The sequence below is a fragment of the Mugil cephalus genome, chromosome 9 (genome assembly GCF_022458985.1).
Source record: "Mugil cephalus isolate CIBA_MC_2020 chromosome 9, CIBA_Mcephalus_1.1, whole genome shotgun sequence".
Lineage (NCBI taxonomy): Eukaryota > Metazoa > Chordata > Actinopteri > Mugiliformes > Mugilidae > Mugil > Mugil cephalus.
Genome location: NC_061778.1, coordinates 15826073 through 15848876, shown reverse-complemented (window position 1 = coordinate 15848876; position 22804 = coordinate 15826073). Strand labels below are relative to the sequence as shown.

The window sequence follows — 22804 nt, the reverse complement described above, 5'->3', positions numbered from 1 at the left end:
TTGCTGGCAATTTATTAAAATATTTTAATTTATGTCTCTGTATTACACAAAATAAATGGTGTCTAGACCCACAGGTCGCTCCAGTGGTTCAAGACTGGTCCTATTTTGCCAGTTGGAGTTCTGTGTCATTAGCCAAAGTCTAATAATATTCTCTACTTCCACAGCAGGGATGCTGGAAAACAGGACACAGAAATCGCAGACATCTGGCCTTATCCACTCCCCCTTTGTTCCTCTTCTATTTGCCTTTTGATTTTCTGACACCCGCATCCCCCCTCTTTCCTTTCCTCTTCGCATTGCTGATGGGAAGCAGCTGGGGCACATCATTGACAATGATTTGCAGCAACATATTCATTTTTTATCCTAAATATATTAGCCCCGGCATCTGGAAGGTCAGCTCGGTGATGGCCATTGTATATTTTATGAGCAGCAGGAAGCAAAGCTCTCTGAGTTAATCATGGATGAGGAGGTTTTCAGGTAGAGACAAGGGCGTTGCTTAAATCGTCGGGTATGCAACCCCCAAAAAGGTCGGATGCTTCAAAAATGATACTGAATGCCCTGGAGAGGATAGAGAGGGTGTAATCATTTGGAGTGGCTGCCACTGTCTACGAGCCAAATGTATTTGTGGAGGTGACATTGGGCATTTACAGTACATTTCCACAGCTGCTTTATTGTAGGCTGGGGAGAAAAAAAAAAAGTTCCAAAAGAACTTGAGGGTACTCTCTGGTGAGTGACAGTCTGGCCACGTTAACTCACAGACTACAGATGGTTTGAAAGCTGCTAAATTTAAAAAGCTGCTTTGTCGACTTTCTCCCTTCTCCCCTTGTGGATAAATCAGAACAAAATCCTGCAAAACCAACAATACGGCACTTCTTCAAGAAACTTCATCTAAACCGTTCCACCATGACATACCACCAGAAAAGCCATTTATCTAAATGAAAACCTGGGAATGCAAATTAAGCTGCAACGCATACTATGGGTCTATTATTCAGATGCAAAATACAATGTGGTATGACAACATGAGACCAGAAACAAACCACATTATTGGCTTTAGTTTCACTGCCACAATGTCAAGAGGCAGCACAGGCAGGGACAGTGCAATGTAAAAGGTAGCCGCACTGTAATGTAATGTAAAATTGCACCGATGCTTCAAATTGTGAGTGCTTACTGAGTGTAAATTGAGTCTAATAGCCTCCCTGGGTTCTGTAAAAAGTAAAATGGTTAGAAAAGAAAAAGAAGAAAGTAAGGGTGCATGGCGACGTGCAAGAAGGATGTGGCCACTCATGTCACTCAAATATCAATGGAGTGCTCTGGTGTGGCAGACCTAACGTCCAGCGGAAAATTATACAGCATGGGTATTGGTGACCTAATTTCCATGAAGGATAATGGTCTGCCTTTTCAATTAAGAAAAATTAAATGAAAACACAGCCTGTCCCCTTTCTCATGTGGCTCTACTGATAGCTTCTTGTGGAGGCCTCTTATTTTAAATTAGAATTAAAATTTCTTATTAAATTGGAATTACCATCGTTGTCCAACATTAAAATTTATATTGATAATATAAAGACATTCAGCAACACAAAAGTGACATCAATCTGAATACATTTGGAATAGTTACAATTTTGCATTTGCTTTTGCCCCAGTGCTTAATATACTAGGTTTGTCTCTCCCCTATATGTAACGTCTCAGGCCTGTGTGACAAATTACTTGCCTTCTTAGTAGGCTGCAGCTGTTAAAAACACATTCACGCTTGATTACCGCCAGCCTGGTTCAATCAAATCATTACTTATGTACATTCATCATTTCAAGAAGACTAAAACATCTCAGATTCGAGTTCTACAGCTCCACGGTGCGGGACACAGTCTATAAACTATAAAGACATCCCAGAAGTATCTGACCTTCCAAAGTTCCTTCAGGAGCATGGTAATTGCTCATCTAAGATTTTACAAAAATGCAAGGAAAACATCCCGTCTGTGGGCCTCTCATCTCAGTGTTCTTGATTCCTCTATGTAGAAGACAGTCCAGCACTCTACGGCATGAGGTGAATACTTTAACCAAGAAAAAATGGGAGAGTAAAATCCAGACGAATTAAAGAGATAAGGGATGTAATGGAGCCATATCTTAAAAAAAAATGAACCATGAACTGCTCCCCTGTCAGAGTCACTGCTGTGTTAACTGTATATCACTGCACTGCTGGGAGGAGATGACTGTTGTTGATGAATAATTTCAAATCTAATTGAAGCCAACCATCTGACAATAGGTCAGCGCCATGCTCAGTGTTGTAACAGTCTAAATTGGCACAATGATTTGGGCACAGATGGACTATGGTAATGTGTCCATCTGAATAAAATCTAAGCTTGGCAAAGCTCTTACACACATTATAAATAACGGTGTCAGCATGTCATCCTGCTACAAAGGCAATCAGTTTAAATCCCTAAACACCACATCCACGGAGATCATACCCTTACAGTCAGAGGGAGATTAGTACACAGTTCTATGCGATCCATGTCCACTGTCACATTAAATGTAAATATTACGCTTTAGTAAACATAGCTTGATAAATAAGAGGTTATTAATAGTGAAATAAATGAATAATGAATAAATAAGAACTTGCTGAGAGTTTTAGAAAATGCAAATTCTCATCAAATATTTGAAACGTCTTGTTTTAAAGTGAGATATTGTGAATCAGCAGCACAGCAAAACCACCTGATTCCTAAAAATGGGATTATCAGTGGCTAATGTGCAAATCAGCAAACAAAAGTACACTACAATGGTGGGAGGAAGGAATTTCTGTGACATTGACATCATTAGATAGATAGATAGATAGATAGATAGATAGATAGATAGATAGATAGATAGATAGATAGATAGATAGATAGATAGATAGATAGATAGATAGATAGATAGATAGATAGATAGATAGATAGATAGATAAAATTCTTACCTGGACCTCCACTCCATATCCCATGTAGACTAAAATGATGTAGCTGCAGTCCACAGCGGAGTGGAAAGCAGACGTGGACTGTGGTGGAGCCTCTACGTATCCTTCTGGGCCAGTCAGGTTCAGGTGACAGGGAACTAAAGGAGCAACAACAGATTTCTATAAGTCCATCAAGACAAAGGACAGACAACTACAGGCTGCTAACAAAAAATACTTTCCTATTCAAGGATGCAAGGTAATTTAAAAGGCAAGCTGACCTAACATCTACCTAACATCATCACTGTATTTATTCCTATTGTAACATTGATATTCCTGTCATGTGAGGCAACTTGGACCATCTTGGTTATGGACAAACAACCCTGATGCAGGCCAGACATCCGTTACTGCTCTGCTCACAAGCCATAACAAAAATGGAAAAGAGAAAAAGTCATAAACTGTAAAGGGCCAAATGTATTACCAAAACCACACACACACACAGACACACACACACACACACACACACACACACACACACACACACACACACACCACACCACACACATAGTGTAGGCTTTACACATAGACAGGAGACTCCTGTCTTCCTCCTTCCCGCTGCTTTGTCTTTTTACTGCCTCTACCTAGTTCACCAGTGTACATAGATTTAACATACAGAAATTAATTTGTTTTTGGCCCCAGTGGCTTGTTTCTTCAACTGCTCTGCCCTGACGAAATGTTTCCTAGTGGCTTTCACGGAGTTTCTGCACCAGCGCCTTCATCCCTCTCTGAGCCAAAAAGTAAACTTTTTCTCAAGTGCTACTTTATGAAGAAGAAGATCCTCTCTCTGTGCCCTCGGCACTTCACCTCAGGGAGTGTCCACTCCAGCATTATTACTGCACTACAGTGCTGTCATTCACCATGTTCCTGGATGTCTGTGTTATGCTAGGGTTTTTGGGTACAGTACTATCTGTCCATGAGCCTATTAATCAACTTGCTTCCACATTACACTTCTTGACCCACAAAGTCCAGAGGAAATTACCAGTGTGCTATTTATTTTCCCCTTCCGCACTCTTCTTAAGCAGAGGCCTCTGGGCCGCTACGGTGCTGTCCCTGTTTGGACCCCTTGATTAAGGGTTAGTGATGCAGTGATGCTGTTGTAATTTATTTCAGTCCCATGGCTGTGAGATTGAGTAAATGCAAACAGGGAAGACATTAGCTGAGGCTGCGAGGTCAGCATGGGCGCAATCAAAAGAGAAAACCACTCGTTGGTAGAGTCACGTACGGGAGGACAGATGTGGGGTTTGGATGCATCTCTGCTTTAAATGATAAGTGATAAATATTCAGAATATTTTATGGAAAATATCACAGATTGGAGACATTCGCTACACTTTGTCTCACAAGAAAATGCATTTTCCCTCACCCACTTCATAAATGGATATCAAGGCACAAAAACAACAAAAAAACATTTGGGAATCAGATATTGCATCAGTAAGACATAAAATATGCAGCATGTCAGCCTAATGCAGGATCCTAAAATTATTAAACACAAGCAGACACACAAATGAGCACGATATTGCATTTTATATACAATAAAATGACACAAAACTGTATATTCTGTTGTCCATATTGATTTAATTACAAACATGCAAACACATCATAATGAACATCATGACATAATGTAATTTATGCAGTGCCGTATACACCGGTCAGCCATAACATTATGACCACCTTCCTAATATTGTGTAGATCTCCCTTGTGCCTCTAATACTGTTGTGACTCATCAGATAATGGACATGGATCATCTGGTGTCATCTGGTGTCTGGTAACAGGATGATGTCAGTGGGGGCCTTTGGGTCCTATGGGTTGAGGGGAGGGGACTCTGTGGATCGCAGATACTTGATCGGTTTGGGATCTAGTGAATTTAGAGGCCAGGTGAACACCTTGAGCTGTCTTTCATGTTTTTTGAGTTGTTCCTAAACCCTTTTCGTGTGTGTGTGTCTGCATCCTGCTGTCATCAAGGTCTCTGCTGTGTTAACTGCTGTGTCTCCCCCTCTCCTCCTCCTGCATCTCCTCCTGCATGTCTCCGACATGTGTTTCTGACCTGTTGTCATGGTCTCATCAACCTCTCCAGTCTTCATGACGTGCAGTTATCCACTCCCACCTAAATGAACAATGCTCCAACCTGTCTACTTCTTATATTCTCAAACTGTCGTCAGCTATATTGTGTATCTGTATCATCTCCAGATTCTACATGTTTGCTTTAGTCAGATGCATGACAGATGTATGTTTATTCTCATTTCTCCTGCTGCTCTCTTTTCTCTCTTTTGTGTCTCTATCTTATTCTATATTCCCTCCTTATGAGCAAGGTCCTGCTCAAGGTTTCCTCCTGTTAAAAGGGAATGTTTCCTTGCCACCGTCTCCTTCAGGCTTGCTCTGGAGGTTTCAGGCTGGATCTTGTAAAGCATCTTGACAATTTGTATCGTTATTGATGCTGTATAAATACTACTGAATTGAATTGCTTGGTCTGGTCTAGGTGGGTGGTACATGTCTAAGTAACATCCTCGGGAACGCCAAGTCCTAAAGTTTCCCAGCAGAACACTGAATTGTCACAAGAAGGTCAATGTTATTTACTTCTCCTGGTCATAATGTTGTGGCTGATTGGTGTATATAAAGATGGATGACGGATCACTGCCTCAAGTTGATCAATGTTGGTCCTGTCAGTGGTCGTAATGTTATGCCTGATTTGCATACTTAATTAATTTAATAATTTATACTGTATTGGTCCCAGAGGGGAAATTATGTTCCTGTTGTTTGACCCATCTATTTGTTCACACTGTAGTGTGTTCAGTTGGAGTAGAGGGCTGCAGCCTCAGGTGGACCGTGCCCATGGAGCAAAATATATGGAAAAGTATTCTTACCTGGACTCTGCATGGTTGTTGCCATGGTTGTGGTGGTGGTGGTGGTGGTTGTCTCCTCTTCATCTCTGCCTGGCCTCCCTTCTTTCTCCCATATAGCCACATGTGTGGAGGGGGTGAAAGTAGAACGCTGTCGATCTTTTAAAGCTGTGCCGACGACCGGAACAGGGGTGTTGAAGTGAGAAGTGGCTGCTAATGTGTGTGTGGTAATGGTGGTTTGCCTGCTGGTGCTTTCAGTCCTCCCGTTTGAAACCCTTTTATCACCATTATCTGGTTGATTCCCAAAAGGCGGGTTGTAGAAGTTGGGCAGGGAACTGGATCCTCCGCTATCTTCAAAGTAGTCCGGCTGACCGTGAGGGCCAAACGGGGCCTGGTGTTGTGGGGGGTTCCGGTAGAGCGAGTGGTGATTGGGGACATTGATAGGCGGGGCGGTGGTGACGACAGGGAGTCTCCTGTCTGTGTCCTGGGTCGAGGGGTACAGGTTTGCCCCGTTCTCTGGAGTCGCCCTTTGTGTGATCGATATATGATCTTCAGTGGCTGAGGCTACAGAGAATGAAAGAGAAATATGGATGTGGTTTGAGTGAGGCTGATTCATTCCAAAGACTTAATCATTACTTATCAAGATACTTTTGCACATTCACTGCTCTGCCTTTTAACCTCTCCATCTACAGCACATCGTCAGTATTCATTCTCACTTGAGCAAACTGTAGCAACCAGCCAGGAGCAGACGTCAGCAGGTTCTACCCAACCTTTACTGAGTATGACTATCCGCATTCCCATCTGCTCCTGCCTTTCAACGTCCCTCCTGAAACCTACTTCACACAACTGTTGTGTCGATTTGGCATTTCTCCTACTCTAGAGACAGCCAGAGACAGAAGCTACTTATTCTGATGCCACCTGTGGTATAATGTTCTCAAATTAGAGCTGTTTAATGTCTAGACACCACATGGGCCAGTGCTGCCTTTTGACCACAGGGCTTGCAGTCCTCTCTGAGTCGTGTTTGCCAGTGTGCTGTTGTCAATCAAGGACTGTAAGCAAAAGGATATACAGAAGTGCTTCAGTCTCCAAAGGTCTCCAGGGCCCCAGGACACTCAGATAAAATGGTTTTCAGCCCTTAGTGTAAGATCTGATTTTATCCCGGTGTCCTGGTACCCCTCTTCCCCTGGGTTCCACAGTAAATATTCAATAAAAAATTTTAGCTTACCAGGATCAAAGGATTTTTTCCCCCTCCATAGTAGAGAAAACATGCAAAGCTACCATGTGTATGAGCATCTGTTTCCAGGAAACTTCAACACAACACTCCCTTCCAGGAGAAAAAGGAGTATTCAGGTTGTATCATGCCTGACTTTATAATAACGCGTCATATTTTATAAGCTGCATGTACTGTATGTAAAATCTAACAGTAACTTCAGTTCATTACTCGGTGGTCCACCCACGGCTGAAGAAAGTTCTGAGGACAACAACGCACCCACTTTAGCTAGAAACAAAGGTTAGAAAGGGGAGTAGTAAAAGAAACCACCAATATAAAACTGGAAAACCTGCCTCTAAACGGGGGAGGTACACTAATCAGGCATAACATTATGACCACCTTCCTTATATTATGTAGAGTACCTTGTGCCTCCAAAACTGTTGTGACTCATCAGAGACCGGACATGAAACTTCTGGGCATGTCTTGATGGGGCTGGAAAGGGGCCTTTGGTTCCTGTGGGTTGAGGGGAGGGGCCTCTGGGGATCAAGCTTCTTCCATTGCATCCCACAGATATTCGATCAGTTTGGGATATAGTGAGTTTGGAGGCCGGGTCAACACCCTGTGCTGTTTTTCATGTTTATTGAGTCGTTCATAAACCGTTTTTGTGTGTGTTTCTGACACACACGCAGCCTGAGTCAGGCTGCGTCCTGCTGGTGGATGGCTACCACCATCAAGGAATTTCATTGCTATGGGGTGGGGGTGCCTGATCTGGTCTAGGTGGGTGGTGCACGTCTAAGAAAATCCACATAAACGCCAGCTGCAGAAGTTTCTCGGCACACTGTGTGTCAGATCTGAGATATAAGTTTCATTTTGCAGAGCTACTGTGATTTTGTCAGCAGAAAGTATGACTTCATAGTCAGAGAATAAATCTAAAATTCAGTCAGACTCTTTATCTTTCCCTGTTCACTGCTATGCTTCACTGTGCTTCTCTCTGACATCAAGGGAGAGAAGAACCTGTCTCATGCTTCTGCAGGGAAACATCAAGATTCAATCACACTGTTCTGCAATCTTTAAAGCAAGCCATTCCTTCTCTCAAAGCTGGATTTTAGCCATATTTTCTTTCGACACTCACAGCGTTTACATGAGGCAGTGCCTGAGCGCTGTGAGCCGATTGGCCGTTGACTCGCAGCAGACATGAAAACTGCCATTATAAAAAGCCAGCCCATAAAAGCCAAACAATTTTCACAAATTGCACAAATCACTAACTTCTCCCCCCTCTCCCCTCGTAGTATGACTTAATATTCATTCCCAAGGAGATCTGATGAGCCGCTATAATTCCCGGCTTGTGATCATCAGTGCTCCCCTCCCAAGTGCACCTGTGAGATCTAATCTGAAGCCCCTTCAGGAGGCCGTCATCCGCTGAGGGAAGTCTTATGTTTCCTTAACAATGCTTCATTTCCACCATAATGGGTCCCACTCTCTGCCGACTAATAGCTATCTGCTTCAAACAATCAGGCTTTATTGTAGCTGTGCCACTTCCCGCCCAGCACCTCACTTGTCGAGCAGACATAGCTCTCTGCACACAGTCAAAAGCACTGCAAGGCGAATCAACAAGAAAAATAAGAAATGAGTCTGAGTCTCACAATGACTGACGAGAAATCCTTTTTTTCCCCCTTGCTGTACTATATATACTATATGTATAATTAGGATTTTTTTTCTAACATCTTTGGGAGTTCAGATGTAGCACCAAACCCTTTAACATAAATCACAATGATAATTGCATCACCAGAAGAGAAATCTGAATTGCACTTCACTGTAGATTGATATGATATGTTTGTTGGTAGATACGCAAGAGGAATTAGAAAGCACTAGCGATGCATTGACCAATTTTTACTGACCATGAAGTTGCTCAGGTTCTTCTGCTTAACATGCACACTGATGCATCATTATTCTCCAATACTGAACCAAATTCTTCTTCCTCTAATCCTTGGCATTCCAATGTGTCTCAGTATTGAGTTTTCAAAGGGATGGGCTAATAACAGAGCTGAAGCAATGCACATACTGGACAGAAAGCCACAGAACCCCAACACCGAGAGGAGAGGATGAAGGGGTGGATGGAGGGGTCGATGGAGGGGCTGACGAAATGTCTGTTTCCATTTTAATTCTGATTTCATAGATGAATATTGGTTTATTTTAGCCAAGATCCTGATCTTTTCCTAACCCAAACCACGGACCTCAACCCAGTTCAGTTCAAGCCAAGTATTTTGATTGGAACCCAATCAGACTTCAAAGCACCAAACTGCACATGCATGTGTAGATCTGTAAATCTATGGAGGTCTATGGCAACTAATGTTATCTGATCAGATCAGAAAACTCTCTACTACAGCATGTTTTGCGTATGTATTTTGACATTTACAGCATTAAAATCTCCAACGTCCATTGTATAATTGTCTCTGGACTATTACTTGTTTAGCAGAATGATCTGATCTTTGCTTCTTGTAGCGCTGTCAGTTGTGCCTGTTTCAAATCACTATGGTAAAATAACGCCATCCAAGACTGATAGTAATTTTGGTTTTATTTTTTGGATAACTTTGCTTATTTGCAGATTGAACCTTTTGTTGGATCCATATTATCAGACTTCCTGCTCATCACTACAGTAGCCTTCTTTAAAGGTTATTTTGTTTCCTGTCCCTGCCTCCCCCTGTGTCTTGCCCCAAAATGTTCCTGTAAAATGTTGGACAAAGCCCTGACCAAAACCAAGTCCCTGCACCACTTGGTTGAACACACAGTGAAGGTCATGATTTCCTCTGTTTGTGTTTGTGTTAGTTTCGGTTGAGCGGCGCGATGGGCTGTGAGCAGGACGTCCTAAAGGTTCCACCACAGCAAGGTGACATTCATGGGGCCATAAAGGCGGCATCCAGAAAGCAAAAATCCATTCAGGGTGATGCTATCCAAAATGCCAAAGTCTGTTCGGACAAACATATTAAATAATAAATAATTCAATCAAAGAAGAATGTAAAACCAAATGTTTAAACAACAGCCTATGTCAAATGGCCTGTTTGATTCCTTTTATTTGCTTTTTCTTTACCTCGGTGTCAGTTTTCTTGTGTTTGTGATGTAGCAAGAGGACGAATTTGAAAAAGGGCAAAGCACCTTAAGGTACACTTTGATGTCGTTCCCGAAAGCAGTCAAAGAGCCACCACAGATTTCAAGCCCCCCTTTGGATAAAACCATGATTCCGATACAAATCCCTATCTTTAAAGTTCAGTGGACTTTACACTGGGACACAGAGCAGCGAGGAAGAAAGGCTCTAGCATTTGCCTTCAAAGTCTGATCGCTGAATTATTTTTAAACACTCGATGGATCCCCAGTCATTTGTCTACACTATGGTATATTAAACAAGTTTCTGACATAATAAGGATGAATGTGTTTTTTGCACCGTGAGGAGCAAAAGTGATCCTGGATGGCCTCTTTACATATATATATAAATATTAAAGCCACCGACATTAATGTACCGGGGAGTGTTTTTTTTTTCTTCCCCCTGGAATATTTGCCCAAAGGACAAAACAGAGCAGTATGTACAGCAAGGAGCATATGAATCAAGTGCTTTGCATGAACTAAAAACAGACCTGAAAAAAAAAGAGAAGAGACGAAAGGAAAAACTCCTCCTGTGCCTTTTAATGGGATTTCTTTGATTTCATTTTCTCCAGCTAGACTGACTGACCACTTAATGCGAGTGCAGCCGAAGAGAGGATTTGAAAGCGCTGAAAGGATTCCAGCAGGACACGGCCATGTGTTTCTGACACACTGGGACTATGGTTGTGAAAGGGTCAAGTGGGAGTGTGGGAGTTGCAGTTTTGAGCTCTGAAAGATCACACAGACCCTGTTAATGTTTTAACAGAATAATCTAAAACATAACCTTGACGGCAAAACATTAGAAATTAAATAGAACATAAATTCTAACATGACAGCACTAATTCAAAACACATCCTGCACATGTTTCACATTAGACGTCTCGCAGGAAAGCTTGAAATGTGAAAAATGAAGGGGCTGATAAGAAATGAGGAAACCGACTTTAGATTCAACTCACTGAACTTTTTTCCTGTTTGGCACCAGACACAAACATATTATTTTCATTGTCCCGTTTATGTACTGCATACACACAACGTTTGCAGCATGTTTTGGGATTTTATACGAAGCAGAATTGATTGCATGGCTGCTGTCTCGCTCCGTGAATACAAACTAGACTCTTAATCTAGTGTTGCCCGTAGCAAAGTGTTACCCACTTTAAAATTTCCTTCTTCGTATTGATCCAAAACCCTGCGGCCAGGGACACTCATTCATGCAATCTTAATAATGGCAAGTACAGCCACCGCCATTATGTCCAAACATAGGCCTCGTAGTTTCCCCTTGAGCCCATTGAGGAAACTGAAAATCAGCAAAAACCATTAACAGGGTCAAAGTAGTGACAAGGTCTGGTTTACGGAATCATAACATCTGCAACAGAAAAGATTTCATGAAAAAATATTCTGTTGAGTGAACGCAGTGTGTTCTTTGACCTCGTTCGAAAGTAAAAACCCTGAGAGACGTCAAGGGTAAAGTTTTAAATTTAGAGTAGCTTACAACTAATTTTAAGATTTGAGTATTTATTTGATTAAACAAACAACAGTGTTTGATCAGGTTGAGTATGTTTACTTTATATCAAATGACAGTATGAGAGAGAGACAAGTGAGGAAATTGGGTATTACACAGCACTGATGTAGTATTTACTTACTTGCTTTACTTTAATAGTGGCTGCTCACACTTAAGAACAGTCACAACTATAAAACCACTGACAGGAGCGGTAAATAACATCAACCATCTTGCGACAATAAATGTTCTACTCAGAAAGGCATTCGTGTGGATGTTACTTAGACGCGTACCACCCACCTAAAACAGACCAGGAATCCCCAACCCACAGTAATGACACTCCCTGTTGGCAGCAGTCATCCCCAGCAGGATGCAGCTTGACTCAGACACACATGCAGTTTAGGAACAATAATCAACCAATAGGACACAACGACCCCCACTAATAATGGATGTTGAGTCCGTCAGACAATAGACTCATCATCCATTCTCAAATAAGTCTTTACTGTTTTAGAGGCACAAGGGAGACCAACACAATATTAGAAATGTGGACATAATGCCCAATCAATGTAAAGTATTGCTTTAGTGTTTGAGTAATATGATTCTTTTTTTTTTTTTACTGCATTTGCAAACATCCCCACAACAGCAACAACAACAATGTGCTTTCTAGGTAGTATCTCATAGATGTAATGAATCATGATAGAGAGAGATGAACCTGCCAGTTAACCCCATCATTAGGGTATACTATACAGAGAAGTAACCAGTAAAGAAGCAGCCGTGTCTGTGGGTCTCAATGCCTCGGGGGCCTTATTCTCACGGAAGCAGTTAAACAGTCTCCTTTCCACTCCAACACCTCCGGAAAAGGTCACCCTCGCATCTCCTTAATGGCGGAGGACAAAGACGAGGAGGACGAGTGGATCAATAGCCAGCGCCAGCCTGTATCAGACGCATTGATTGGCATCTCGGAGAGAAGGCAAGATATGCCCTGGGTTATTCTTTTCATGAATGGCAAGACTGCTCTGTGTGTGCGTGTTTACTTTAATTTTCTCTTTCGAATTAGTCTCGTGCTTTTAGCAGACTCTGTAATGGTTCCAGCATATCAGTAATTACAAAAAAAACTATGCAAATTGAATTAAAAAAAAAAAAAAACTTTCCAGAGCCAGCGTCTCCAATTCCGCCACAAGCCATGTAAAGCGAAGCCCTCACTGGTGAAATCAAGGTATTCTGAATGAAATGTGCAGTCTCACCGCGTCACAATGAAAAAATGTAACATCCCGCCAGCAACCAATTTGAGCCTGGGCGTATCTTTATCACCATTTCTATTCAAATCCGCTTTCCTGGAATGCGCCTCTTTCCCATCACCATACTTTACGTCTACGCTAGTTTAGTCACAAACATTCACCCTTGAGCTACAGATTAGCAACGTCTCTTTGTGATGCTGCACAAAGCCAGAGCAATTAAAGGCTCTTCTCTTGCTTAACAAGCTCTAATCCAGACATGCTTTTATTGCATTTGATTTTGCTCGCTGCTTCTGCCAAAAAAAATGAAAAAAAAAAAAAAAAAAATGCTGAGAGACAGGGACGCTGCTTTTGCTCAAAGTGTGGCAATAATCAGTGAGGATTCAGACTCAGCTCAAATTCCGGTGGCTGTCACTTTCCCAGCCACGGATGGCAAACAAATTAATGTTAAAAAAAAAAAAAAAAACAGCCCTAGAGTGAAGCGGGGACCCACCAGTCAAACAACAGCAAATGGAAATTGTTTGGCAGCCTTACGTCTCAGCAATGCCAGGAATTGTGATTTAGAGGGAAAGTACTTGCTGAGACAACACAAAGCAATGCCATCTACGCCGGATATGTCTGACCTGGCATAAATTTATTCCGACCTGTGAAAATGATTGAATGCTAACTGGAAACAGATTGATAACTGGATGTTGCGGCGAGCATACAGGTGTATGCCGTTACGGAAAGCTAAAGTAGAAGTAGGCTGTCGGCGTGTGTGCGGAGAACACACGCCTCTGTGAAACCACACATTAGCATCTCTATAGAACGATGTATAGAGTGATATGTAACTGGGAAATAATGCTTAATATTTCCAACATACTGAAGTCAGTTTAATCAGAATCAGCTTTATTGGCCAGGTATGTGAACACATATAAGGAATTTGGTCGTTTTGCTCAATGGTACAACAAAATAAAAATACCACTTGAATAAGCATAAAAATACAAATATACGCAAAAATAGATATACTGTACAACATAGACTTTCAGTATAAAAAATAGTATATATATACTGTATAGTGAATATGAACATGAATATGAGCATGAATATGAACAGTAGTATGTACAAAATGTAATGAGAGTTATTGGGAACGGTCACATGCTCTGTGACGGGGAAAGAAAGGTGGTTTTGGCGTACAGTGCTCTGTAACGCCGGCCTGAGGGGAGGAGTGTGAATAGGTAGTGTCCGGGGTGTGAGGGGTCAGTGGAGATTTTACCGGCCCACTTCCTGACCCTGGAACGGTACAGGTCCTGGATGGAGGGAAGGTCAGTGCCAATAATTCTCTCTGCAGACCCGATTGTCCTCTGCAGTTTGTCCCTGTCCTGTCTGGTGGCTGATCCAAGCCAGACCGTGATGGATGCAGTAAGGACAGACTGGATTATTGCAGAGTAGAAGATGATCAGCAGCTCCTGGGGCAGGTTGAACTTCCTGAGCTGACGCAAAAAGTACAACCTCTGCTGGGCCTTCTTTCAAACAGTGTCAATGTGGGAGGTCCACTTCAGGTACCGCGAGATTGTGGACCCTGGGAACCTGAATGAGTCCACAGTGTTTAGGAGGGTAAGGGGAGGGGTGGATGTGGGTCTCTTCCTAAAAACCACTGCACCAGAGAACCAGCTGATAATATTTTTGACTCTGACTGAAAAGAACAATGAAAAGATTATAAGTCCATTGTGATCGGTCTCCCAGCATTTGGAACTAAAGACGCGCTTTAATCTGTATCAAATATGTAAAGAGGTTTAATGCCAAGCTCTACATGTCTGACATTACAATGAGTTATAATAGCATTTGTAATGCTAATGTAGTTCCACTAAGATCTATGAAATAGTCCCATTTTGAAAGGATAACAGATACTACAGAACTATAGAAATAAGATTGTTTTGATAAATCAGGCCAATAATGGAATGAAGCATAAGATCTGGGGCATCCGTGCAAATGTTGGATACAACCAGACATCGTGACAAGCCATCTCAAAACCATCGTATGTTATATTCACTATTTAGACACATTATGACCACTGATAGGAGAAATTAACAACAATGGTCTCAGATGGTCTCTATAGATCCTAATCCAATCAAGTATCTGTGGGATGCACTGGAACAAGCCTGACCCACAGGCTTCCAAAATTGTTTTGGAGGCACAACAATAACACTCTGTTTGCCAGATACCACAGGCCTAATAAGTGTCTTTCTCATCTCTGTGTCGCTAAAATCAAAAATTTCAACTCTGACCACACGTAAACGCAGACATTGGAAAAGCCAAGAAGCTACTACTATAGGGACAAATGTACAATTTGTCCTGTGGGTCTCCTCATTTTCCATATCAAAGACCAATTTTTTTTAGATGATGATTTTGGGAGCACTAAGAAATGGCGAATGAATTCCATGTGGGCTAAAAAAGACAGGTGTGTTTTCTTCAGGACTGCAGCAGTAATAGCACACAGCTGGTTCTTGGGCTGCTGTGCGTTTAAACATCACCTCTGACAGAGCCATTTATCCGAACTGAGCCTCAGTCAAACTTCTGATGTGGACTTTGACGTAAATTCGGCCTCATTCGAGCTTCACAGTATCGGCTACCAGCCTGTCAGCTCCACTGTACTGTACTGCCACTGTTCAGCCACTACAGTCCATCTGTCACCCTGTATCTATCCACCTACTGTCTCCATCAGTCCTGCGGTCCAGCAGCAGATGTTCCCCGCTGACAGATCGCCACAAAAAAACAGTGTGGGGCCTCACCGCAGACTATTTGACTTCATCAAGGGCTTCTGGGGGTGGTGAGATGAAGAGAAAGAGTGAAAGGCTGCAAAAGAAAACCACCGGGGATGGAAAAGGCAGATCCAAATAGGCAGTGAGATGGAGGACAAGACAAGAAAGTGACAAATGTGAAGGGATGGGAAAAAATTAGGAAGCCAAGTCATTACTTAGGCTGAGTCAGGGAGCCCCCAGCTAAGTAATCAATGGCAGAATGCTCTAAATGTGGAGGAGGCGGTGGTCGTATAGAAATGAGTCGCTGACAAGCTGCAATCCAATTAGATCAAGAAATATGAGGGGTGGTGCGCGGAGATGTGGGACCTATCAAAGGCTGGCAGCTTTGGGGAAGATCAAGCACTTCATCGGCTTGGCTGCTCACAGCCAGCAAATGTGATGGATAACCTGACACACAAATACTGTACTGCAGCCACACGCACACACAGTAAACTCATCACTGCCCGCATAAGATACATTTTCATTGATATAATCATGAACATTGGTGCAACACTGCTGCTGATAGTCATCATCTTTGGGAATGATTGGATGGAGATTTATTCCGACATCAGGCCTACAAGGACAAGTCAGTAAATACGGACTGAGATGTATTTTATCTAAAAGTCTAAGGTGTCATACATTATTCAAGGACGCTTGGTAAAAATACACCAAACACAGTTATTTTCTATATACATATATACTTTCTTTTTAATTGACTGGGTCAACACCAAACATTCAATCCCTCCAGTAGTAGCAGCAATTCTGCAGTGTCCAGTATCTCCAAGATAACTGTCACAATACTGAATTTCAACAATGAATTTGAAATTTGTTTGAATGTCCGTCTGAATCTGCACACACTTTGTCCTCCTCCTCTTCCTATCGTTTATGCCACTTTTCAGGCTCTGTTGTGAAATGATTTAAAAGTCTTATGAAAAAAAAAACAAACAAAAGGACGAGAAAGAGTCTTTGGAAACAGAGGGTCTGGAAGGACAAGGAGAGTGTACCCCACTAAGAAGAGGAGAGAAACCCGACCAAACTTATTCCAAAGAGAACAGAATCCATTTGGAATTCAATATAGTAATCCCCCTTTCTTCATACACCCCCACCGTCAGTCCAACCTCCGGTCCATAGCTGCCGTCATTAATTCTGTAGAATGGAGTGAAGATGAGAAAGGCAGTGAGTCACAATCTTCACAGTCACATATATGGAGCCCCAGCCCCCTTTCATCTCTCCCAGACAAAAACACAAAGATACTATCTGCTATGCCTGAAACCCATTTCTCTGTACCATTAGGAGCTGAAATGGGGTCCTTCAGAGGACCTGTGGCACTGGAATCATCAAAGCTCGGATGTTACCGAGTGATTCACCTACATGAGTGTTTTCGACTCGCGGTCTGGCTGAAAACCAAGGGACGGAAACTGGATGCAAAGATTAGCAAATTGGTTTGGAGCCAGCGGATGAGATTGGCGTGTTGACTGTCTGGTGACAGAGAGTTTTATTTCCCGGCATTTTTTGTAAAATCAATAAAGCGTTTAAACCCATCTCTTAGGCAGCAGCAAGACAGTGAATACGTTGAAAAGTGAAATACTGTTTAGGCAGCAATCAAACTCTGAAATAGTATTTATGTATTGGCTTTTAAAGCATCATTGAACAATATAAATCCAAAACACTACCTGGGAACCAGCTATAAAACAACTGCGCTTTTAATACGCTAATGGACTAACTATGACAAATGTCGCAGTATTTCTTACGAGCACTTTTGAAGTTGTTGGGGGTGACACGTTAAAACAGAAAAGCAGGGAAGTATTTACCTCATTAGATGCAGTGATTCAACAACCTCAATTCTTGTGTCCCTCTAGACACCAGAAAAAAAAAGATACTGCTGCAGCGGTGATGTTCTTTTCACTCTGCTTGTATTCGGGCAGGTGAGGTTTTACATGAATAAGACTCTTAGATACATAGCAACACAAAATTCTCTGCAAACTGATCACTTTCTAGAAACTTGATAATAACACGGTTATACAAAATCAGATTGTTTTGTCACAAGGTTTAATCCATACGTCAGTTTGGGGGGTCCCAAAAACGTTGAAGACCCTTTGTTTAAACCCAAATTATCAAAAAGGTCATATAAATACCATTTGCTGTAGTTTTTACGATTTCAAGGTCCATCTTTCCATCATACCTCTGTATCCAGTGGCATCCAAACTAGTAGTCGGGTTTTCTAACCTTTTATTTCACCACTACGGTTCTTCCCAGCACTGAATGTATAATTAGCTATGACAGCGCTTGTTCACCAGTTTACAGACAGAGCTAATTAGCTTTCTTGCTGAGCTGGGAAACTTTGTGCACTTGGAACAAATAATTAGGCAGGTCACGAGGCAGAAACATCCAAAACATTTGGCAGAGACAAACTGAAAAAGTTTTGCCAGTACACCACTCAACTTAAAGCTATCGAGGCCATCGAAGAATGGCAATTAGAAAGATTTAAAAAGTTAAAACAAATAAAAGATGTAGTGTGTATTAGGGCAGGGCAGCAGTAATACAACATTTCCTACTGATTGAAAGAGGAATTAATGCAGTACATTGTCCAAGGATGAACTGTTTTACTGTGATGATGAGTAAATATTGTAGAATAATTCCACACTAGTAGTAAAATAGGTCTGCATGGCCCCATATTAGCACTACAACTTTAGCCAGACAACACATTTTTTTTCTTTTTTTCAGATTTTTAAAAGCAAACAAAGAACCAAAGTTCTTGTGTGTCTTCATGGTCTTCTCATTCTGCCGCTTAATTTTTGGCCCTTTCCATCTTGCAGTGACGCAGTCTAACCATGCATATTTAGAAGCGCTACACTGAAAACGGTCCTGTCTCAAACAGTGTTCCGACCATTGTGTCATCAAATGCACCAGTATATTAAAAATTCATATCATAACAAAAAAAATGCTGCCGTGCCATGACACTTGAAGAAGGGAGTCGACTAGTCGTCAATCATGTGACAACAACATTCTGGAAGTTCACCCAGTGTGTGGAAATACTTCACTAAAGGTGAAGCCGAACAACCTGCAGTAACAGAGATACGGAAGCAACACATCAACAATTTGCCTGTGAATTTCATTATCTAAAGTCCTCAGACCTTTAGCTGATATTAGTTGACATTGATGCTGTGGTTGTAGAACGTGTCCCACGTTAGGAAGTGTCAGACTGACGTTTATGGTGTTGATGTGGTCTACGGCTGACAGGAGCCTGTATGTTCGAGCTTCAATTAGCTTTAGTGTGAAACTCTACAATATGTATTCAGGTCAGAATATAGGTTTCATTACTTTCTGCTGTGTATTTATGTGTTTTTAACGTCATCGACCAGTTCACGTCAACTCAACTTTCACCAAATATTAGTTGACTTTAAAAAAGAACCCTAGTGTGCATTAATTTTGTCGCACTAAAGTTACCTTTCAGATTTCCATCAGTTTGGGCTAATGGCATTTTGATACATGCATTTAAATGCATTGAAAGCTTATGCTGTCCTCCTTTCACTCTGATGTACGTGAGGCTCTGCCAGTGTCACTGTTTTCAGCTCGTTCCTCCTGCAAGTTCCTGATTTTGAAGAGCTCCCATTTTTCCCAAGTCATGAGATCTATTTTAACGCTGGAACGTAATAACCTTTAGTTTCGCTATGCACGGCCTTGAAGGTTGAAACTGTCTTTTTTTATTTGCTACACGTGTACACGATTGTGAACGACAAAATCATGGTGAAATCATCGTGCACAATAACACGACCCTCCACGTGAGCGCAAGAAATAGACACTCAAAACGAATCACTCAAAACACAAGCTTTAAATCAATACGTGGCAGGTTGAGAAGCAATAACGTAGTTCCCTGGGAGAGGAGTGAACAGAGGATAACAGCGGCTCTTGCAGCCTTGAAGCCAGCTCTGTTTCCACTGCTGGGAATGCTGCTGATGCTGCGCTGCGTTCCACATGGCTGCCCGCCTTCACCAAACTGACAGCCACAAAAATGAGTGTTTACTACTCTCCGGCGAAGCAAGATAAGCTCACAGATGGGCCTCTCCACTCCAACAGGTCGAGAGGAGAGCCATCTCAAAGTGACAGAGGGCAGGATGAAGGAGATGAGGGGGCGGGGGGGGGTTGGGGGGTTTCTGGGCGACAGAGAGTTCGGGGGGTGGGAGGGCAGACGGGGAGGTTTAGAAAGCAAATGGCAGCATCCAAACCGCTTCAATGTGGCGCGAGTGCTTCTGACTAAGACGTGGTTATCGTATAAGAGCACACCCTGTACCCTGAGCTCAACATTATCTGCCATGTAGAGCTGCGATTTCGGGTTGTGCAATGCGCCACGACTGTCGCACACATCACACAGCATGAAGCATAGGATTAAAGCTACAGTAGCTGCTGCACCTGTAGTTAAAGACGACAAGCACTTATTGTTTGTGACAGAACTGCATCTCTTTAATTGGCCACTGAATTGATGGTTAAATTAGAAGCACACGTAAAATGATTTTCTAATTTATATTTAAAAATAATAGGTAAAAAAAAAAATATGAAATTATTTTAGAACTGTGGTTTAAAAAGCAGAACATGTCAATGTCTAACAAAATAATTAACAGTTTTTACTATCTTCAAAGCTTGATCACATGTGATTTACACCTTTACATAGGTTCAAAACATTACATGCATTGAATTATAATTATTTCATTATTCATTTGCAATAGATACTAGTTAGCAAGAAATTTATGTGAAGCTCACTTTCACTCTCATGCAGAATGCTTATACAATTTTTTTTTTTTTATAAAGAAAGGTGACAGTTTCATGTATAACATGAGAATTGACTTGTATTTGTTGTCTGTACTGGGATGCCAGGCTTGTTTTTATTTCATCGTTGTACAGCATTGCTGTTTAAAAAGTAATATGTAATCGTATATATATTGCTTAACGAAATTAATGTCCACAAGGGATTGGTGGGATTGGAATTAGCTGTGGCGCTGTATATATATACAACACAGTGGACATTGCTACTGTAAATGTCACCATTTCCTGGTACTTGAACCAAATAAACTACTAAAAAGACTCACAAACATTTTTGTAGAGGATTTTGTTCACGATGAAACTAATAATTTAGATCTAATATTATCCTTTCATATTTTGAGGTGCTTCTATGAAATTATGTCATATTTAGCTTATGTATACTTGAATTACAACAAATAATGTTGAATTTTGATCTCCGGGGTCCAATAATAACTTCCTTAAGTTCAAGTAGATGTTTGTGCCAAATTTGAAAGTGTTGACTTAGGCATCATTTATTCTCTGGAGGCATAACCTGTGCACGTAGCCTACACTGGTGTGAGCCATTTATACTTGTGCACTTGTTTGGGATGTTTGGGCCGATCAGTAGAAACTCCACCCAAACACTAGTTGGAGCTGTGTCTTTTTTTGTCCGTCGGGTTCATTTATATTTCTCCTTCCTGCTTCACTTTCAACAATGGCGACTGAAACTTTCGCTGAAATCTGCCCAAGACAAGTTCTACAAATATTTGATTCTCCAAACGTCTTCACTTAACTTTTCCTCTGTGTGCTCCATCTATGGTGATCCAAAACAATCTATTCGAAAATTGCAGAGATGGAGAACCAGCCGGAAATACTAAAGCAGAAACAAGATAAGCGGACCAATCACGCGTAGCTACCTTTCTGGAGAGGTGCATGTCAGGCTATGGAGGTATAAACCCAGCATTACATACACAGTCAAATTAAAGACTGAAAACAAGTTATATTAGGGTATGTTCCTTTACTAAGTTACGACTTATTTAAATTATTGAGTAGAAACTTTCTAACTTGCAATTTTGGTTTAAAATGCATTTTTCACTTTGACCGATGATGAATGCCTTTTTCTTTTGAGCCCTCTCAAGTGATTCACAAAGCAATAAACTCCACAGCAATACTCATTTCATACTACACCGTTCCATAAATAAGATATTAGTCTGCTACATTAATTTAAAAAATGTGTTATTTAAAAATAGATGGGCAGGAGAGGAGAGAGCCCCTTGTGACCAGCTTTAACCTGAAGCCGTCCGCGCGCTGAGAGGATGGGATGGCTGCGCTCAGATGTGCTTGTAGCTGTTTGAGGATTCAGGCAGCCTGACAAGTGTGAAATTTGAGTGAAGCCAGTGGAGTGGAACAGAAAGGACTGTCAACATCCAGTGACTCAGAGAGCGGAGGGAGCCCAGATGAAACACTGGCGCTGCAGAGACCTTTGAACTTGAGAGGGAAAAGGACACTGGTGGCTACGAGGGCACTCAGTGGGAAAATAAGCCGTACTCTGATGTCTTACACGGCTCCGGTATCGTTTCACAAGCCAGAATGAAGGAGATCCTTGATTTCCCAAGTGCAATTTTTAATCACTGAAGTGTGGGAGAAGGGTAGCTGTAGGGATTAATCTCAGAGAAAAACAAACAAACAAGCCAGTATATGTTTAGAGGGGAGTTTAACCATCATCTCTAACAGTAAAGCAATTAGAAGTCTGCTTATAAGTCGAATGAAAAGTGGAAGGATCTTACTATGGTGTTATTAAAATTCCCCCTCGCCAGGCAATCTTTATATATCAGCGCAGTGACTGGAATAATTCAAATATTTGAATTAGGTGCAAAGAGTGGGCAGCAAGTGGAAATTGCTTTTGATTTATCAGGAGCAGAGAAAGCGAGAGAACAAGGCTTTATTTGCCTTTTGTCTCGCAGAAACCCTTCAGCGGCGCAATCAAGTGCGTGCCTGCCAGTCTCAATATGTCAGACGAAACCCAAGCAGCTCTACCTGACGATTTCCCCAAGACATGGCAGATAACTGACGGCAGACGACTGATGATTCAATCGTAGATGGCCATGCAATCTTGCCCCCTCGAGTCCCTCGTCTCTGCAACAGGCAGCTACACCGAGCGGAGATAACAACACAAAAAAAAAAAGAAAAAAGAAAAAAGGGAGAGTTGGGAAGTCCTGTTGTGGTCCGTGTGGATACATTTCTGCCGGTTTAATCAGACACTAATCGGAAGCAGGGGGAGGAAAGGGAAGGGCAGAGAATACAGTAGATGCTGGTGTGACAGCTGCACCACTACTGACAACTTGCGGAAATCTAGTGGCAAAAGACAA

General features: G+C 41.8%; 1 protein-coding gene across 1 annotated transcript in view; it reads right to left on the bottom strand.

The window, feature by feature from the left end:
- sez6b (seizure related 6 homolog b) overlaps positions 1–22804 on the bottom strand; it is a 141333-nt gene that overhangs the window by 77361 nt on the left and 41168 nt on the right. Inside the window, exons 2-3 of the mRNA XM_047595015.1 lie at positions 5830–6369; positions 2939–3072 (exon numbers count right to left, since the gene is read on the bottom strand). Of these exons, the coding sequence (XP_047450971.1) occupies positions 2939–3072; positions 5830–6369 (674 nt within the window). The remainder of the gene's footprint in view (positions 1–2938; positions 3073–5829; positions 6370–22804) is intronic.